Source organism: Ctenopharyngodon idella, chromosome 16 (assembly GCF_019924925.1).
Source record: "Ctenopharyngodon idella isolate HZGC_01 chromosome 16, HZGC01, whole genome shotgun sequence".
NCBI classification, from domain to species: domain Eukaryota; kingdom Metazoa; phylum Chordata; class Actinopteri; order Cypriniformes; family Xenocyprididae; genus Ctenopharyngodon; species Ctenopharyngodon idella.
Genome location: NC_067235.1, coordinates 13,628,725 through 13,647,617, shown reverse-complemented (window position 1 = coordinate 13,647,617; position 18,893 = coordinate 13,628,725). Strand labels below are relative to the sequence as shown.

At 37.7% G+C, this 18,893-nt stretch overlaps 1 protein-coding gene across 2 annotated transcripts; it reads right to left on the bottom strand.

Moving 5' to 3' along the window:
- Positions 1–301: 301 nt before the first annotated feature.
- On the bottom strand, positions 302–14,168 carry nradd (neurotrophin receptor associated death domain). 2 transcript variants are annotated; one of them, XM_051866347.1, is made up of 7 exons: positions 13,762–14,166; positions 8,166–8,293; positions 7,945–8,077; positions 7,455–7,823; positions 3,631–3,862; positions 3,303–3,445; positions 302–1,705 (listed from the first exon to the last, which is right to left on the bottom strand). In XM_051866347.1, the coding sequence occupies exons 3-7, from the start codon at positions 8,015–8,017 to the stop codon at positions 1,392–1,394; spliced, it is 1,131 nt and encodes a 376-aa protein (XP_051722307.1). In that variant the 5' UTR covers positions 8,018–8,077; positions 8,166–8,293; positions 13,762–14,166; the 3' UTR covers positions 302–1,391. The 2 variants fall into 2 exon arrangements, with proteins under 2 accessions (XP_051722307.1, XP_051722306.1); XM_051866346.1 differs by lacking the exon at positions 8,166–8,293 and having other exon boundaries at positions 13,762–14,168.
- Between the last annotated feature and the right edge of the window lie 4,725 nt (positions 14,169–18,893).

Below are 18,893 nucleotides of genomic sequence, written 5' to 3'. Positions count from 1 at the left end.
AGCTCAGAAAAAAAAAACAAGACAGCTTCACCATTCGCTATGGTTTTAAAGTGAAATACACAGTATTTTTCAAAGCATGTCCCTTAGATGTACAGGAAGGGCAAAGAGATGTTTGTATTATTATGATTAAATCAACAACAAGAGGATAATCAGACCAGGCGGCTCCAGATTTGACTGTTTGGGTTAATGGTGCAGAAAAGGCCTTTGAAATACAAGAGATTTTCTATAATTTCAGGATCCCATCTTGTTTTCACTGTAACACTGCACCAGTATACATCATTAGGGTCATAAAAATGACAAATTCTTTGCTCACACAATGTATTATTTATTTTTTTAAAAATACAAAGATACCTCTAAACATCAATATTTCATTATTATAAAGGACAAACATAAGTGATAGATACATAACATGGATGTTATTAATATGAAAAGCATCTCAGCACAGAAACCATCAAGTCTCACCCAGTACTCAGCACTAACATACAGAAATGACCTTAAAATACATACATGGTAGAGAAAACTAGCAAAGCACAAACCTGAGCGTTCAAAGTAAAGGCACCAGAGTTTTTCTCTCACAGAACTCACAAAAACATAACTTTGCTTTTAGGTTGCATTGTTGGTTAAAGTGCAAACCAAGCAAATGTGTAAACGAGACACATCTTTTGTCTTTGTCAAAGAGGATCATTCCCTATGGCAACTCGACCGTGTATCTATATATTTCTTGAATATACAACTCCCTTGTGCAGGCCATTTAGTGGTTTTCCTCTTTGGAAAACATAAAACACCTCACAGTGTAACATTGCCCTTGACAAGCCATGGTATAAAAGCTGAATACTTTGTCCAGCTTTGGTGTTGACCATTGTTTGAACGACAGAAGCGCTGAAATATAAATACAAAAGCACGATTGAATCGCATGCATGATGCTTTCTCCGGCACTATGATGCCATTCCGCAAAAATGGAAAACTGTCATTCATGAGGCCGCAGAAATGTCCGTGTTCTTTGATACCAACCACTACTGAAACCACAACCAGCCAAAACACTGACAATGAAAATGTTCAGCATGAATGTGTCTCGGAGAAAACAGAGTTTGTTTTGACACTACAAAGAGGATATTATTAAGCATAAACTGCCCGTGAATACTGGAGGAAACATCTGTCTCGAGCAGAAAATGTTCTGAGGTGGCGGAACATCTCAGGCTGTTGAAATAAAACACATAAGTGAAACTTTATGTTGAATAAAACCCCTTATTATTTCCAATCCTGCTCTTCAAAGTCTTAGTGCATGCTGCAAGGCATTAGCCTTCGAAAATGAGTCGGTTGACCCTCTTCCTCTATCATTTTAGTGTCTCTTTCACTTTTATGAAGGCGAACATAGAAACATATTCAAGTATTCAGACCACTGACACTCCTTGAGATGTGGCGGTGAGGGCGGTGATGATGTCCGGCCGCTCGATGCGTGCCAGGGCGGAGCAGAGCAGGCCCAACGTGGACCCTTCCTGTTGGGCCCAATCAGTTAAGAGGGTGTGGATGGGGTCCTGGCCCCGTCCAAAGACGTCCACGCGGTCCTGCTCGTAACCGAGTGTGGCGGCCAGCTGCCTCCAGCTCCGACTGCCCCCCTCTGCGAGAAGCCCCTCTACCTCCTCCTGCCTGTGGGGAGGCAGGTTTACATAAAGCCGCGTGTCCTGTTTGCTGTCCCGTTTACTGCCTGCCGAGAGTATGAGAAAGGGATCAAATAATTACTAATCAGCCATTTAGCGGACACTTTTTGTGAAAGCAGCTTACAGTACACTAATAGTGACAATACAACCAAATATATGCAACAAAAAAAAAATCAACAAAACCAGTGTAGTCCAGTAGGTGAACAACTCTTATGAACCGATTCTTTTTAGTGAATCAAAGACATATAGTGCAACAAATGTAGCTGGATTCCAGCTGTGACTGAGTCTTATGAACCAGTTATTTTAAAGAATCAAAATACATACCACACAACCAGTGTAGGCTGATGAATCCCAAAAAGAAATAAGTCTTACAAGTTGGTTCTTTTAGATGAATAAATAGAACAAATGACTCTTATTAGCAAGTTTTTTAAATGAACATTTCAAAAAGACGAATGACACAAATTACTATGAGCCTGTTCTTTTAATGAACAGTTCAAATAGATGAATGAATAGAACAAATGACTCATATGAGAGACAATTCCTTTAATGAACAGTTCAAAAAGATAAATGAATAGTACAAGTGACTCATATGAGCTGGTCCTTTTAAAGGATTAGTTCACTTCTGAATTAAAATTTCCTGATAATTTACTCACCCCCATATCATCCAAGATGTTCATGTCTTTCTTTCTTCAGTTGAAAAGAAATTAAGGTTTTTGAGGAAAACATTCCAGGATTTTTCTCCATATAGTGGACTCCAGTGGGGTTCAATGGGTTGAAGGTCCAAATTGCAGTTTCAGTGCAGCTTCAAAGGGCTCTACGCGATCCTAGCCGAGGGTCTTAACGAAATGATCAGTTCATTTTCTAAAAAAAATAAAAAAGTATATACTTTTTAACCACAAATGCTCGTCTTGCACTGTTCTGCGATCCACCACGCATGATGTAATCAGGTTAAAAAAGCTCACGGGTGACATAGGCAGAAGTACTGATTCAGTGTCTACAAAGTGAACGTGCAAAGACTAAGTCAAACGCCCTTTACATAAAAAAGAAAAACAACGTTATCGAACGATTTTGAAGTTGTAGGAGAAAATTAGATGTTTTTCGCCCTACCGCGGTACTTCCGCCTACATCACGCGTGACCTTTCTGGCAGATTGCAGAGCAGTGCAAGACGAGCATTTGTCGTTAAAAAGTATATACATTTTTATTTCTTTGAAAATGACCGATCATTTCGCTAGATAAGATCCTTATTCCTCGGCTGGGATTGTGTAGAGCCCTTTGAAGCTGCACTGAAACTGCAATTTGGACCTTCAACACATTGAACCCCACTGGAGTCCACTATATGGAGAAAAATCCTGGAATGTTTTCCTCAAAAACCTTAATTTTTTTCAACTGAAATTTTAATTCTGAAGTGAACTAATCCTTTAATGAACAGTTAAAAAGACGAATTAAAACAAAATACTCTTATGAGCAAGTTCTTTTAATGAACAGTTCAAAAAGGCAAATGAATAGAACGAATGACTCTTATGAGCCAGTTCTTTAAATAAATAGAGTTTGCGGTCTTGATTTCTAGAATCAAATCAAATCAGGAATCTGTATCGATTCTCAGCCTTAGACAATATATCTGTGTTTAAGCGGTCCTCTCATACCTTTGCTGGGCTGGTTTTCCTGAAGGCTGTGAGAGTCCAGGAACACGCCACTGTCGCTGTGTAATTTCTCTCCTTCCCCGGCATTATTCAACTCGCCAACCCGTGCTTTCACCAGAGCCTGCTTCTGCTGACATGACTTCCAGCTGTACATACACACCAAATCACACACTTGTCATACAGTAAAAACCTACAAGAATAATATTTCACTTCACAGACACATTATAGTATTCTATATCTTACATATACAAATAGAATGAATTTGTGTGAAATGATTTGTATAACCACGTAAAGCGTATTTTTTCTTCTTTAAATCGCTGTATGACCTCACCATTTGTAGGCAACGTAGAGCAGCAGGCCGAGCACCACTGCAGCCAGTACAGACACGTAGACCAGGATGTTGTTGTTGTTGCCCCCTTGGTCCTGTGGTGTGATTCGAGTGGATCCGGACCCTGGTGCTGGGCTGCTCCTGTTCTCTGTTTCGTCACTCATAGTCGGCCATCGGGGGAATTCCCGCGGACCATCAGAACCAGATGGCCGGGACAGGATGTTGAGATCTTTCACTGCAAAAAGAGATTTAACAGAATAAGTCCTTTTGAATGCCTTTATATATTCAAAGGAGATAACATCACAATATTTATTTTCATCAAGAGGTGCATCATTTTTTGGTAAAGATTCTTGTGTTGACAATGCAAGAGGTGAGCACTCTGTAAAGTCTCCTCCAGCACATCCCAAAGACTTTTAATGAATTTAAGGTCTGGACTCAGAGGTGCAAATTCATGTGTGAAAATGATTCTTCATGCTCCCTGTCAACCATTCTTTCACAGTTTGAGCCTGATGAATCTTGACTTTGTTATCCTGGAATATGGTCATGATACGTCTTTCTACATGGTTGTTTAAAAAATGAAAAGCTACACACTCCATCAATTAGGGTTAGAAGAACTGTTGCCAAACATATAACATGCTAAAAACATTATAATCACTGCAATAATGATCCAATCAAAGTGTTTGCCTATTTAAATCCAAACAGCAACTTTTTTTTTGGCCGGGCAGTGTGTACACCGATCAGGCATAACATTATGACCACCTTCCTAATATTGTGTTGGTCCCCATTTTGCTGCCAAAACAGCCCTGACCCGTCGAGGCATGGACTCCGCTAGACCCCTGAAGGTGTGCTGTGATATCTGGCACCAAGATGTTAGCAGCAGATCCTTCAAGTCCTGTAAGTTGTGAGGTGGGGCCTCCATAGATCGGACTTGTTTGTTCAGCACATCCTACAGATGCTTGATTGGATTGAGATCTGGGGAATTTGGAGGCCAAGTCAACACCTCAAACTCGTTGTTGTGCTATTCAAACCATTCCCGAACCATTTATGCTTTGTATTAGGGCACATTATCCTGCTGAAAGAGGCCATAGCCACCAGGGAATACCGTTTCCATGAAAGGGTGTACATGGTCTGCAACAATGCTTAGGTAGTTGGTATGTGTCAAAGTAACATCCACATGGATGGCAAGACCCAAAGTTTCAAGGTAAGCGACGCACATGCACCCGACCATCCACATGATGTAAAAGAAAACGTGATTCATCAGACCAGGCCACCTTCTTCCATTGCTCCGTGGTCCAGTTCTGATGCTCACATGCCCACTGTTGGCGCTTTCAGTGGTGGACAGGGGTCAGCATGGGCACCTGACTGGTCTGCGGCTATGCAGCCCCATACGCAACAAACTGTGATGCACTGTGTATTCTGACACCTTTCTATCAGAACCAGAAATAACTTCTTGAGCAATTTGAGCTACAGGAGCTGGTCTGTTGGATCGGACCACACGGGCCTGCCTTCACTCCCCATGAGCCTCGGCCGCCCATGACCCTGTCACCGGTTCACCACTGTTCCTTCCTTGGACCGCTTTTGATAGATACTGACCACTGCAGACCGGGAACACCCCACAAGAGCTGCAGTTTTGGAGATTCTCTGACCCAGTCGTCTAGCCATCACAATTTGGCCCTTGTCAAACTCGCTCAAATCCTTACGCTTGCCCATTTTTCCTGCTTCTAACACATCAACTTTGAGGACAAAATGTACACTATATGCCAAATAGATATAATCTGAAAAATGAGTAGTTGAGCTGTCTTTATAAATGAAGGGAAACTCATTAGATTCACATTAGTTAGACATTTGAAGCACACTCAAGTACACCCTAGAGCACTCAAACACCTAGACTGCAAAAAAAATGCAGATGCTCATTTTAGCCTTCACGTGAAACCCACATGTGACGCACATCTGCTGTGAGTCTGATTAACACATCATCAGTGGGTGCAGGAACAGCTGACAGACTAAATACCAGATCGAAATGTTGAAAAGTGTGGAATGGTCAGGAGGATTCATGTCCCCCACCCTCCATCCTGAAATAGATCGTGCAGGCGAGGCCACCCCACACACTATCACACAGATGCATGCATTCTTTTGTCCACTCGCTCTCTCACACACCCCACAGGCTGCCTGTACGGATCAAACACTCGGTGTGGCTGCCCTGACCTCGGCAGGTCGAGTGGTCTAACTGGTGACTCCTCCCTGCAGGGAACAGAAGGCAGCGTGGGATGTGACCCACTAGCCAGCTGGTTAACCTCTAAACCGATTTAACACACCTCAGGCCACAGTTTAACATGCAATCCACAGTTTATACTTATAAAAAAGCCAAAATTGAAACATTTGATTGTTTATAGATCAAACAAAATCTTTGTAAAGTGTTTATCTTCTTAATTTGATCATGACTGGATTGTTGCTAAGCTCATTGAAGAATGAGCAGAACATTTGAAGTCAAAGTGAGAGCTGTATTTTCTCAAAGGCTTCTCTCTGACTGAACACAGGTGTCCGCCACATGTTAACAATCTAACCATACACACTCACACACACATGCATAAATGTTTTTATATATAGCTTGGCACAAACTTCATCCAAGACACACATGCATATCAGGTTACGTTCACACAGTCAGTGTTTGAGATTGACAACCGTATTTACTAACAGGTGTGTCAAATCAATGACGAATAAAAGTGTGCAAGATACAGAAAAGTATCTTGGACAAGTAAAAATCTAGTTTAAAAAGCATGTTTCTTCATGTTTCATGCTTTATATTCATGTTGGTTTCACATGGTTAAAAAAAAAAAAAAAAAAAAAAACATTTTTAACCAAATAAATTTAATAAAAAGTAAAAGTTATATTTTTCCTTACACCTTGAATACATGGGAGTGCACAAATATTAATCATTATTTAAAAAAAAAAAAATTTTTTTTTTAACAAAATTATTTTCTCAAACTAAACTTTATTTTTACAAATATCATGAATTCTTTTACTCATAAATTTTTTTATTCGAGGTTAGTACCATATTGTAATATATATTTTTTAAAATTTGAACTAATCTTGTCGTTATAAAAAGGTAAAATAATCATTTATTAAACATTTTTGCTAATATGATATTGTCTGCAGGGGTCGTCTCTATGAAAAAAAAAATGTGTTAATGTTGTTTTATGTTTTTACAGAAAAATGTTTTTAAATATTTATAATATTTTAACAAAACCGTTTCACAATTTCTTTACTAAGAAATAAAAATTACTTAATTTATCTTTACAAGAATTTCATATTTTAATGAGGCTTTTGTCTTCATTATGATCAGGACGGGTGAATCACCCTGTTGTATAGGGCTACATGATTTGAGGGAAAATTGAATTGTACTTTTTCTGATAAAAATTGCAAGTGCGATTTAAAATTGTATTAAATAAATAAAAAAAGCTCCAGGTTTGCTGTGCTTGTTTGTAGGGCTGCACAACTTGGCCAAACATGTTATGATTATATATCAATTACTATAAAATAATAATAATAATTATTATTATTATTATTATTATTATTACTAAATAACAATATTAAACAAAATAAGAAATATTACTATTGTAATATTTCATTGTAAAATAAAGAACTGAGTATCTAAGAAACACATATATGCATATATTTATTTAATTAAATCACATTCTTTGCGATTTAATAATCGCATTAAGCCATATCATGATTTTGATTCATTTTGATAAATTGCTCCCTACAGTACATACACCCAAGATCATTTACATAAAGACACAGTAGAATTTAATGAACATCACACTCACCCATACAGACGGTGTCAGAGTCCGGCTGGCAGGATCTGATCTCCACCTCGTCTTTACTACAGCGTGAGCAGGGCACGCAGGGTTTCCTGTTGCTCCGCTCTCTTGAGTAAGTCCCTGGTTTACACTGCTCACATATGGTATTTCCCAGCCTCCCGCATTGCTGAACGACTCCACTTCCATACCCACACATGGAGCAGGCCGCGCACAGCCCACTTGTGCTGTTATGTTCCCGCCACAGGAAGAAACCCTCACCGCAATCACAATGGGTATCCAGAGTGGGAGTGCAGCGTGCCAGCTCAGGAATCCCGGGGGGGCAGCGGACGCACAGCCGACAGGCTGAAAGACTCTCAGAGTCAGAAAACGACACACCTGGGACATATATAAAGTGATTTTTATCAAGAATATGGATGTAAACATTTGCAAAACAACAATATTCACATTTAGGCATTTATTCAAAGTACAAATGAAAGTTTGTTTTAAAAACACTCACCATCTTGACACGGCTGACACTTGGTGTCTTCCTGGCCACAGCTGGTTGCCAAGCCAGTGCCCGCAGCACACATGCTGCAACATTCGCCTGAGTTTGTGAACTGCTCACTGGTACAGTCATTGCCAAAAGCCACCTGCAAAACACACCACCACATGTCAAATTCAAATTAATTATAATAATTAAATGGAATTTGTAGTATATTTTTGCTCTCAGTGACATACTAGGACAGAATGACGTTTGAGAGTTTTCGAACCCTCTCAGTCTCTCTACTGAGGAGGTCCCCAGAGCAGAAACAAGAACATATATCTTCAGCCAGACAATTATGTTCAAAGAATATGTGGAATAAAAGCTGTAAAAACAATATAAATGGTGATTATAAAGATTATAGGTAAAGAAGATCATAAAGTTCTAAACAATATAAGCCTGGTAAAGTACATATTCATTAAGAGCAACTTCATAAAACCACAACCTTTAATTTGGAGGAGAACTTGCTATATAATGTAGTTTGCTCACTGACATGTGTGAAAGAAACACTATGTTCCATCTAACACGCATATTTTGCATTATAGATATTAGAACAGGAATGTCAATAATATACGTTTTAATAATATTACTAATTTTCTGTATTTTTGATCAAATAAATGCAGCCTTGGTGAGCATAAGAGATTTTGCATTACAGAAAATATAAAACAGCTATTTAAATTATATCCATTTTAATAATATTTCACAATATTACTGATTCTACTGTATTTTGAACAAATAAATACAGCCTTGGTGAGCATTGGAGACTTTCAAAAACATAAAAAAAAAAAAGATTGGTAAGAGAGATGGCTTATAAAAAAGTATACATAATTTCTTGGAAAAGGAAGGGAAGGCATAGACAGACACACACAGAGAGAGATATTTCCTAGCAGTATTACTGGAATTTTCTTTGTCAGTTTCCTAATATGGTGTTTAATTCTCACCAAACATAGTGAGCTGAGGGGGAACTTAACATCCTCAATGGCCATATAATTTGTACAAAAATGAAGTCTAGGCATTTAAATTGCACAGGGTTTCCTGTGTGAGAGAGAGAAATTAGTTTAAGGAGTCTGTGTGACTTTAACACTCCAATTTGGGTGTAAATAGTGACTGAGTGTAACACACCCTTTCACACAGCTTTAACAGTATCAAGAACGAGGGAGGTAGAGCATCATTAGGGGATGTTTAAAAAGACTCCTGGCTCATGGGAATGGAACATTATGTGTATTTGCACCCATTTCAAACAGAGGCATCAGCAATGGGACGGCGATGCAGCTCAAGTCCTCAGGGGAGGGTGTGATGTGTGAGTGCGTCTGTTTGGATAAGAGAGAAGACTTTGATCTTCCCCGCAGCTCTGCAGGTGTGATAGAGGAGGCCAGTTCTGCGGCATCTTAAACATGCATATGTTTAGGAAAATTACCCCTCACACACCCCCTCTGCTTCACAATTGCCCCCTGGGGCTCTGACAAGAGCCAACAGATGCCTAACATGCAAAGCTCCTCCAAAGCGGGAAAGCAAAACCCATGCAACCTCTCTGATGTCTGTCTCTTCTTCTCTCTGATCTCTGTTGGGACAAGAGAGCGTGTGTAAACCTGTTGAATGAGCGCACAAGCTCATAATCTCATTGAAACACCAATACACATTTGTACACAGCTGCCCACAGGGCAACAACCTTCACTTTGTGAGTAAAAAGAATACCTTCATTTTGCATTTCAGCCACACTTGCCTACTGCTGATACACCAGGATCTTTGCATTGTTTAAAAAGAAGCAAAGCTTAGTAGCGATTAACCAAATATTCAATATATTGAAAGGGACTAAATTTAAATGTTTAAGAATGTGCCATGTAAAAAAGCTATGGAAGGTTTTATCACGCAATTCTGACTTTATATCTCACAATTCTGACTTATTTTCTCAGAATTGCGAGATATAAACTCACAATTGCGAGTTATAAACTCACAATTGCGTTATATAAACTCGCAATTCTGACTTTTTTCTCAGAAATGTTTATATTTCGCAATTCTGACTTTTTAACATGCAACTGTGAGTAATAAAGTCAGAATTGTGAGATATAAACTCGCAATTCTGAGAAAAAACATCAGTATTTTTTCTCACAATTGGACATTATAACATGCAATCACTATTCTGACTTTATAACTCACAATTCTGATGTTTTTTCTCAGAATTGCGTGATATAAACTTGGAATTCTCACTTTATAACATGCAATTGCGAGTTATAAAGTCAGAATTGTGAGATATAAACTCGTAATTCTGAGAAAAAAAGTCTTTTTTCTCACAATTGGAAATTATAACACGCAATTGTGTGTTTATATCTCACAATTCTGACTTTATATCACACAATTCTGACTTTATAACTCACAATTGTGAGTTTATATCTCACAATTCTGAGAAAAAAAAAGTCAGAATTACGAGAAGAATTGTGAGATAAAAAGTCGCAATTACCTTTTTTATTTTTTGTTTCATGGTGGAAACAAGCTTCCACAAAAAGCCCATATTGTTGAGCCACAAATCTGAATATTAAAGAAACTTATATTATATTCCTCAATGTCCTTGGTAGTTATAGTAATACAGGTCACAGGTTCCACAAAACTTTTCAACTTTTCCACAACTTTTTTTCAACATTGATAATAATAAGAAATGTTTCCTGATCACTAAATCAGCATATTAGAATGATTTCTGAAGGATCATGTGACACTGAAGACTGGAGTAATGATGCTGAAATTTCAGCTTTGCAATTACAGGAATAAATTACATTTTAAAATATATTCAAAAAGTAAAGAGTTCTTTTAATTTGTAATAACATTTCACAATATTACTGTTTTTACTGTATTTTTTCATGAAATAAATGCAGCCTTGGTGATCATAAGAGACTTCTTTTAAAAAACATAAAAAAATATATATTAATGTTTCCAAACTTTTGACAGGTACTGTACATATAAATTAAAACTAATTGGAAAAAAGTTTGGGGAAAAAAAGGTCTGTCCTATCTTTCCAACATTATTTGTTGGAAAGATAGGACAGAGGTTTCTGAGCAGTACCATTGGAATTAACAGTTTTCCTAATATGGTGTTTAATACTAACCAAAGTAAGCTGAGGGAGAACTTAACATCCTCAATGACAATATCTCACCATATAATTTGTACCTAAGTCTAGCTAAATAGAATGTACAAAGTGGGGACAAATGATATATCACCTATAAACATTTGGGCAGAGCAGGAATGTAGTGGTCTGAGGAGGAGGGGCGGGGGAGCATGAACACTACAGACACATCCAGCCTAAGTGCTGAGTCCACATAATACAGAGAGATAATGCATATGAATTAAGCAACTTCACACAAAACATCTTTGATCTACCCAAACATTTCGTTCCCGTCACTGAAGGACAATGTCAGTCTGGATGCCACATTTGATAATGTAGGTCAAACCTGCCCCACACATTGAATGAAGGGATCTTTTGTAACTTAAGGAATAGTCAACCCAAAAACGAAATTTCAATCATTATTTACTAGTCGTTCTAAACCTGTATGACCTGCGGGACGCAAAAAGAAGATGTTTAAAGCACTGTTTTTATCCATACAATGAAAGTCAGTGGGGTCCAAAACAACTTCGGACCCCATTAACTTTCTTTTAAATATCTTATTTACAGAAGAAAGAAAGTCATGTTGGTTTAGAACAACATGAAGGTTAGTAAATAATGACAGAATTATAATTTTTTGGGTGAGCTATCCCTTTAAGTCCAATGCTGTATATAATATAATATATGAGCACATGTTGCCCATGAGCGAGTTTGGAAAGAGCAGTCTGAATGATGAAAACATGAAAGGAGCCATGAGCCCCAGGAGGCAACAGTGATTGACCCCTCACCCCCACCAGCCAAACATACAACCACAGACAGACATCCACTGAGACAGAGCTAGAGACTGACCGCTATCTTATCTCACTGCAGCCAACAGTAGCAAAAGATCCGTTTCACGACAGGCTAAACACAGCCTCGGGCCTGTAGAACTTCAAGATCATTTACAAAAGTGTCAGTTTGCCGCCAAATACTTCTCTATCAAAACGAGCGGAAGAAAAATCTTATCAAAAAAAAGAGGTTGTGAGTTCAAGAGGAAACCGCAATTCTGCCCCCACCGAAAGAAGTAAAGCGATGTGGCTAAATGGAAAGTCAAATTACTGAGCTGCGATTTCTACCCCCTCGCTCTCCACAGACCAAGAGAAAATGATGATAATTACAATGCTCCGGATATCCCGGGCCCCTGCATTTCTTAAGCTGTGGTTGCCTATCAACCAACAGACATGAGGGGGGGGGTCTGCTGCTACCCCTGGCTCCCCCACAGACTGTTTGAACACACCAGGAGACATGGATCTGGATCAGGCCAGTAGCATTTAATTAACTACCACTGACCTGAAAAGAGTGCAAAATTATCAAGCAAAAACATTCATCGTTTAAGTTTTGCATCCATCTGTAACAGTCAGAACAAATTAATCAGTTGTTGTGTGATTAACTGTTTTAATTTGTGAGAAAGCAGCCTTTTATTTTGGCGTTCGTTTAAACGGGAATAAATCACAGGGCCATTTGGCTCTGCTTTGACATCCGCAGGGCGTATTTCTCTGAGCATAATTTATCATTTGGAAAACAAGATGGAATATATCTTTCCATTTGGATGGTAAATATTCAACATTTTATACCTGCTAAGAACAACAGCAGGATATAGCACTGTAAGCGTGATTAAAAAACAAAACAAAAAAACCCATAAAGTTATGCTATGCAGGTCACAATGAGACACAGGGTGTTACATTCCTCTTTGCTTTTGTGCCAGGCAATATCCAGGATTTATTAAAAACTAATCATGAAAACAAATACATGATCCACACACTTACCAAAACATTCTGCAAAATATAAAGCTGCAGTTCCCTGACAGACTAACATGCTAGTTAAGAACACATTGTATGAGAGAACAGGGAGTGTTGTAATGCAGTTTAGTTAGCGTAACCAATTAGAATTTAGCTAAAATTTCTTTCTTAACCTGCTATTTTGAGGTAAGAAAGTAAAATTTAATGCCTGGCTAATTTAATTTGTGAATATTATGTTAATGAATGCTAAATAAAGTGTCATCTAAATCAGGTTATCTTGTTTAATATGATATATAACATTAATTGTAACACTTTCCAATGTATTTCTATAAGCTACACTGACATAAAGTCAGACTATTTTTTATGTTTTTAGAGTTCTTAGCTTATGTTTTTATTCCTATTTGTTTCAGAATTTATTTTGAATTAGAATTTTCTCTCTGTTTCAATTAAAAAATTTAAAATGAAATGAGGGTGGGTGTTTAATTAGTTTGAACAAGTAAATTTGGTTACCACAAACTTTATTAGTGCTACAACTTAGCAGAGGTTGTAACAACAGCGCACTTTTTGTACTTTACATTCATTGACACTGTTTAGGGATAAGTTGTGGATTTCTAAACTACTTTAATTTGTAGCTGAAAAACATGGGAATAGGGAGATAGCCTATAAAGCGCAAAATCATTGAGTTAGAGACGTTATAATAAGCTAAACAGTGTTACAACACTTTAGCTCCCCTAATTAAAAAGTAACTGGAAAGACCCAGTACCGTCGGAAAATATGAGCAGTCCAAACCATCCGTTTACAGCCACCAGAAATCAAATAAAAAACTAAACCAACTGTTACGAGTTTACACGTCATATATATATATATATATATATATATATATATATATATATATATATATATATATGATGCCGAATAGCTTACCTTTACGGCCAAGATACACAAACAGAGTTGAAGTGCTGCTGCCATCGCTCCCTTCGCTCCCTTCATCTTCAGTTCTTTCCCTCAGCGTTTAGGAAATAATGCAACGAGTCTCGTGTGCTCAAAACGCACTAATGTTCATAACCACAAAGCATAAACATCGGACATATACAGAAGCTGTTGAAAGTATCTGGTACTCTCTTCCATATATATGAGCAGTCTTTTTTTTTCTTCGAGACTTCCACTGAACAGCGCTGTAACAGTAAATGCGGATAATCCTCGTATAAAGCTTTAAAAGTTCATTACATCATCTCTCGTCTGTTTCCACAGTCAAATCTGCTAATTAGTGGCGATCCTTCCTTCACTCAACTGCTGCTGTGGTCGCGGTCAGCTGTTGACTAAATAGCTTTTGCTGAAGGGGGATGGACATAAACCCCCCAGAAATGCGCGCGAGCATAGAGCCTCACACACGAGCTCTGTGATTGGACAGACTGGCGCGTGATGGAGATCAAACTCTTCAACAAGCCATTATTGTGGGAAAATAATTTTGACTCTGCCCATATATTATACGGTCATATTAGCTAGAAAACAGCCGCGTTGTACAGTGTTACACAATATTTTGAAATAGCCTATTGTTTTGCATCTTTTGTGTTTTTTAAAATTTGTTATTTTCTGCTAAAACGTGTATTACAATAACTGTAGTAACTTTGAGATTTTGGAAGACGCGGTGGTCATCAAGGTAAATTACTGTACTACAAATACTGGAACAGATTAAACCCCATTTTGCCCAGTCCAGGCTTCAGTTCTGTTGAGGCTTTGAGATAAAAAGGGACACAACAGTGGCTAAACTTTTCAGATCTGAGGGGGTTTTAAGTAACATCGTAAAACTCAGCATGGGGTCTCGAGACTTCAGAGAGCAACAAATGGAGACTTCCCTCGCATACAATGATCATAGCTCTTCAAAGAATGACCGAGAAGAAACGGTGAAGAGTAGCCTAAAGAAGAGACGGTGTTCAGTTAATTCTTCGCCGATTCGTTTCGCCTTTTCCTTTCGTTCCTGGTGTCAGTAGGTCTTAATGACTGAATGACCGAACTGTGAGTAGGGAACTAACGTCTGTTAAGAGCGCTTCTTTACTGAAGATGCCCTGTCAGTTTACAGAGAATATCATTCCTGTTTTTTCTATGCTGACCAGTTGTTAACAATAACGTCAATTTTAAGATTTAGATATTGAACCTCAAATATAAAAATTACCATGGCAGCCAGTTCCCCTAAAATCTACATTTACTGCAGGTATAAAACTGTAGTAGGCTAACTTGGATATTCTATGAATAGGTTGAATCCATTTGATATGTTTAATAAACATTATATAATTATCTAACATAAAATTAAAGGGTTAAGTTACCCAAAAATGAAAATAATGTCATTAATTACTCACCCTCATGCCATTCCACACCCGTAAGACCTTCGTTAATCTTCGGAACGCAAATTAAGATATTTTTGTTGAAATCCGATGGCTCAGCATAGCCAGCAATGACATTTCCTCTCTCAAGATCCATTAATGTACTAAAAACATATTTAAATCATGTGAGTACAGTGATTCAATAATAATATTATAAAGTGACGAGAATATTTTTGATGCGCCAAAAAAAACAAAATAACAACTTATATAGTGATGGCCGATTTCAAAACACTGCTTCATTAAGCTTCGGAGTGTTATGAATCTTTTGTGTCGAATCATGATTCGGATCGCGTGTCAAACCGGCAAACTGCTGAAATCACGTGACTTTGGCGCTCCGAACCGCTGATTCGACACAAAAGATTCATAACGCTCCAAATCTTCATGAAGCAGTGTTTTGAAATCAGCCATCACTATATAAGTCGTTATTTTGTTTTTTTGGCGCACCAAAATTATTCTTGTCACTTTATAATATTAATATTGAACCACTGTACTCACATGAACTGATTTAAATATGTTTTTTTAGTACATTAATGGATCTTGAGAGAGGAAATGTCATTGCTGGCTATGCAGGCCTCACTGAGCCATCGGATTTCAACAAAAATATCTTAATTTGCGTTCCGAAGATTAACGAAGGTCTTACGGGTGTGGAACGCCATGAGGGTGAGTAATAAATAACATTATTTTCATTTTTGGGTGAACTAACCCTTTAACATAGCTTGACAAGTAGCTGGTTTAAACATAAAAGGGTGATTTTGTCCACAAAGTGACAGCTTCACTGAGGCTACATTTTACAATAGGCCTATTGCTTCTCTTAAATAAAAGATTCTCCCTTTGTCCAAATATGCCTACTTACCTCCTATGTAGTAGGGGAGACCGGGGGCAATTGTAACAGGGGGCAACTGTAACATCTCAAATTACATCAATCAGAAACGAGACAGAACCATGAAACTAATTTTGCATGTGCTCTGTGGAGATCCCTCTCTGCATGCCAAAGGACAAGCTTCTAAATCATACTGGTAAAGTTTTTTTTTATACAAAGACTCATTTTTGAGGTATAAAAGTTTTTTTTTTTTTTCATCTACACTACAGTTTCATCTACATACTGTCTTAACCATTAATGTCTGTGAATTTAAACCTGTCTCGTTTTGATGACCAATCTGTTGTCTAATATTTGATATCTTTGTCAAACATTAGCTTCATTGTTTCTAGCTAGCAGGGTTGCTTGTCACGGGGTGGTACAGCGTAACACTGCATCACAGTTGCCCCGACGCCATCAAAATAGTGTCCAATTTAGTAAGGACATCAAAATAGATTATTTTTTCCAATAATGTAAGAAAAGAGTTTTTGCCTCTCTATCTGGGGGATCCATTTTACTAAGTAGACCCTGTTTACTCTCTGTTCACAGCATGCCTAGGTTCAGACCAAGGAAAACAGCAAGGGGAGTTAATTAATTGTTCTGAATAATACAGATGTAGTGGATATTAAATAGTTTTAACTATATCCATATTCTCTGGAGTTTATTGTGGCCATTGGTATTTATATGGAGGTATTACATGTGTTGTTACAATTGCCTCCGCATGTGGGGGCAGATGTAACATTTGACTTCTAATGTTTTAATCAGTATTGTGACTCTAACATTGCTTGTAAAAACATTTAAGAAGTAGAACACAGATACAAGTTACTGACATAAAAATTGTTTCCAAATATTTTTAAATGGTTTTTGAGTAATGGCGACAAGACCAAAATTTGTTACAATCGCCCCCGGTCTCCCTCTAGGTGAAAAACAGTAGCCTATTTGAAATAGTAGTATGCCCAAATTTATAGTATTCATAAAACATAGGCAAAAAGTACTTAGAGACCTAGCCTACTACTTCTGGTGATTTCCTGATGTGTGCATATATTGGGGTGCGTCTCAATCAGCTCTTTAGCTCCTTAGGTTGTGAATCAGTATATTGCGTAGGCTATAAAATTGGGGCACTGGTAAGGACCCTGGCTCTATTTCCAGTGATATGGCAACAGCCTCAATGTACAACGTCACTACTGGTATTTATGAACAACAACAGCACAGATATCTTTCTGACATTAATTGTTTGTTTTTTAAAAGTACATGATACTTTATGATAGATATCCCTGCAACATTTTGAGCCATAAATGTTAGCTACATTATGTTTATTACGTGTCTATTGATGAAGGGTTTATGTTGAAATATAAATAATAATGGTTTGTTTTTTTGTTTTTTAAAAAACATCTACACTGTAAAACCAAACAGTGAAATTAATGAAATGAAATGAGTTTGTTTCATTCAAATAATAATGAAATTTCATTGTACTTAATAGGAAAAAATTGTGTGAACTCAAAATTTCATTGTAGTAAGCTGAACTTAATATGATTGAGTTGAGTTGCAGCAGATTTCAAATTCCCAGCATGTTTTGTGTCAGGCTGTACAAATAAATGTTGAAATTAGGTGTTATTTTGTGTGTTTTTTGCACAAGATTAACATAGGGAGACATAAGTTAGTGTTTAATGTTGTGTTATGTTGGGATTTACAGGGGGTTCTTAGTTTTGTAGGGTTACCATTGTGGTGAAGAGTAGAGCCTGTGGTTAGGTTGAGGATGAGCTGCAAAACTTTTAGGACCATAAATACTATTTGTTGTTTGATTATATACATGCAAGTATATAATGACAGTCTCTTTGATAGTTATAATAGCATGTTATTTGCTATCTAACATTTAACCAAGATCTGAATGTGATGTTTATGTAAATGAACCGTATTAAATTAACATAATAATGAGTTTGGCAAGGCTGAGAACTGTGGGAATGAAGGGATGCGGGTGACGTGATTGTTAATGAGAGACACCTATGCACCACACTGGCCTTGCTCCGCTTACACGGCTCTCGGTCCTGTCCCACCTGTCACAAACATTTTAAGTTCTACTAACTTTAAAAAAATGAGTCAGTTTACTTTAGTGATGCAAACTCCGATTCATTTCCGCGAACTGGATCTTTTCGGACAGTTCGGGTCAATGAACCTGTTCAAAAAGCCGATTCATAGGTTCCTGACATCATCATGCTATGATGGCATTTCTTTTCTAACAGCTCACTGTCATATTATATCAATGAAACGTTCAAATAAAGTAATTTGTGTCAACGCATATTGTAACATTCAAATAAACATTTATTTGTGTGAATGCATATTGCTAATTATTGCCTTTCATTCACTTTCACACAAGTTTGTGGTCACAGTTTCATTGGATCACGGATCCTTTATGTCGGATACGACTGACCAATATTGATTAACCTACATCTTGGAACGATGCATCTCGCAACTACAACACACATATTTATGCTCAAACGCAGATATGTTCTACATGTCTAAAGTATAGAAAGAATTAACTCTTCAGAACTTCCGGTAAGGGAAAATAGTGAGCATCGATGCTCCCTGGATTTTACGGTGCATTGTGAGACTTATTAGGGAGCAAACGTTTCATTGCCCTGGAAGGTTTTTGCGATTGAGACGGCCCTAAAAATGGCTGACTCCCTGATCAGTGCCTTGAGTACTGAACTAGGGAACTGATTGAGATGTACCCATACACACTTTACTATCCCATGAGGCCACAGGAGAGAAGTCGTGAATGGCAGTAAAGCAATGCAACTGACGTCGCAAGTCAACTAGCC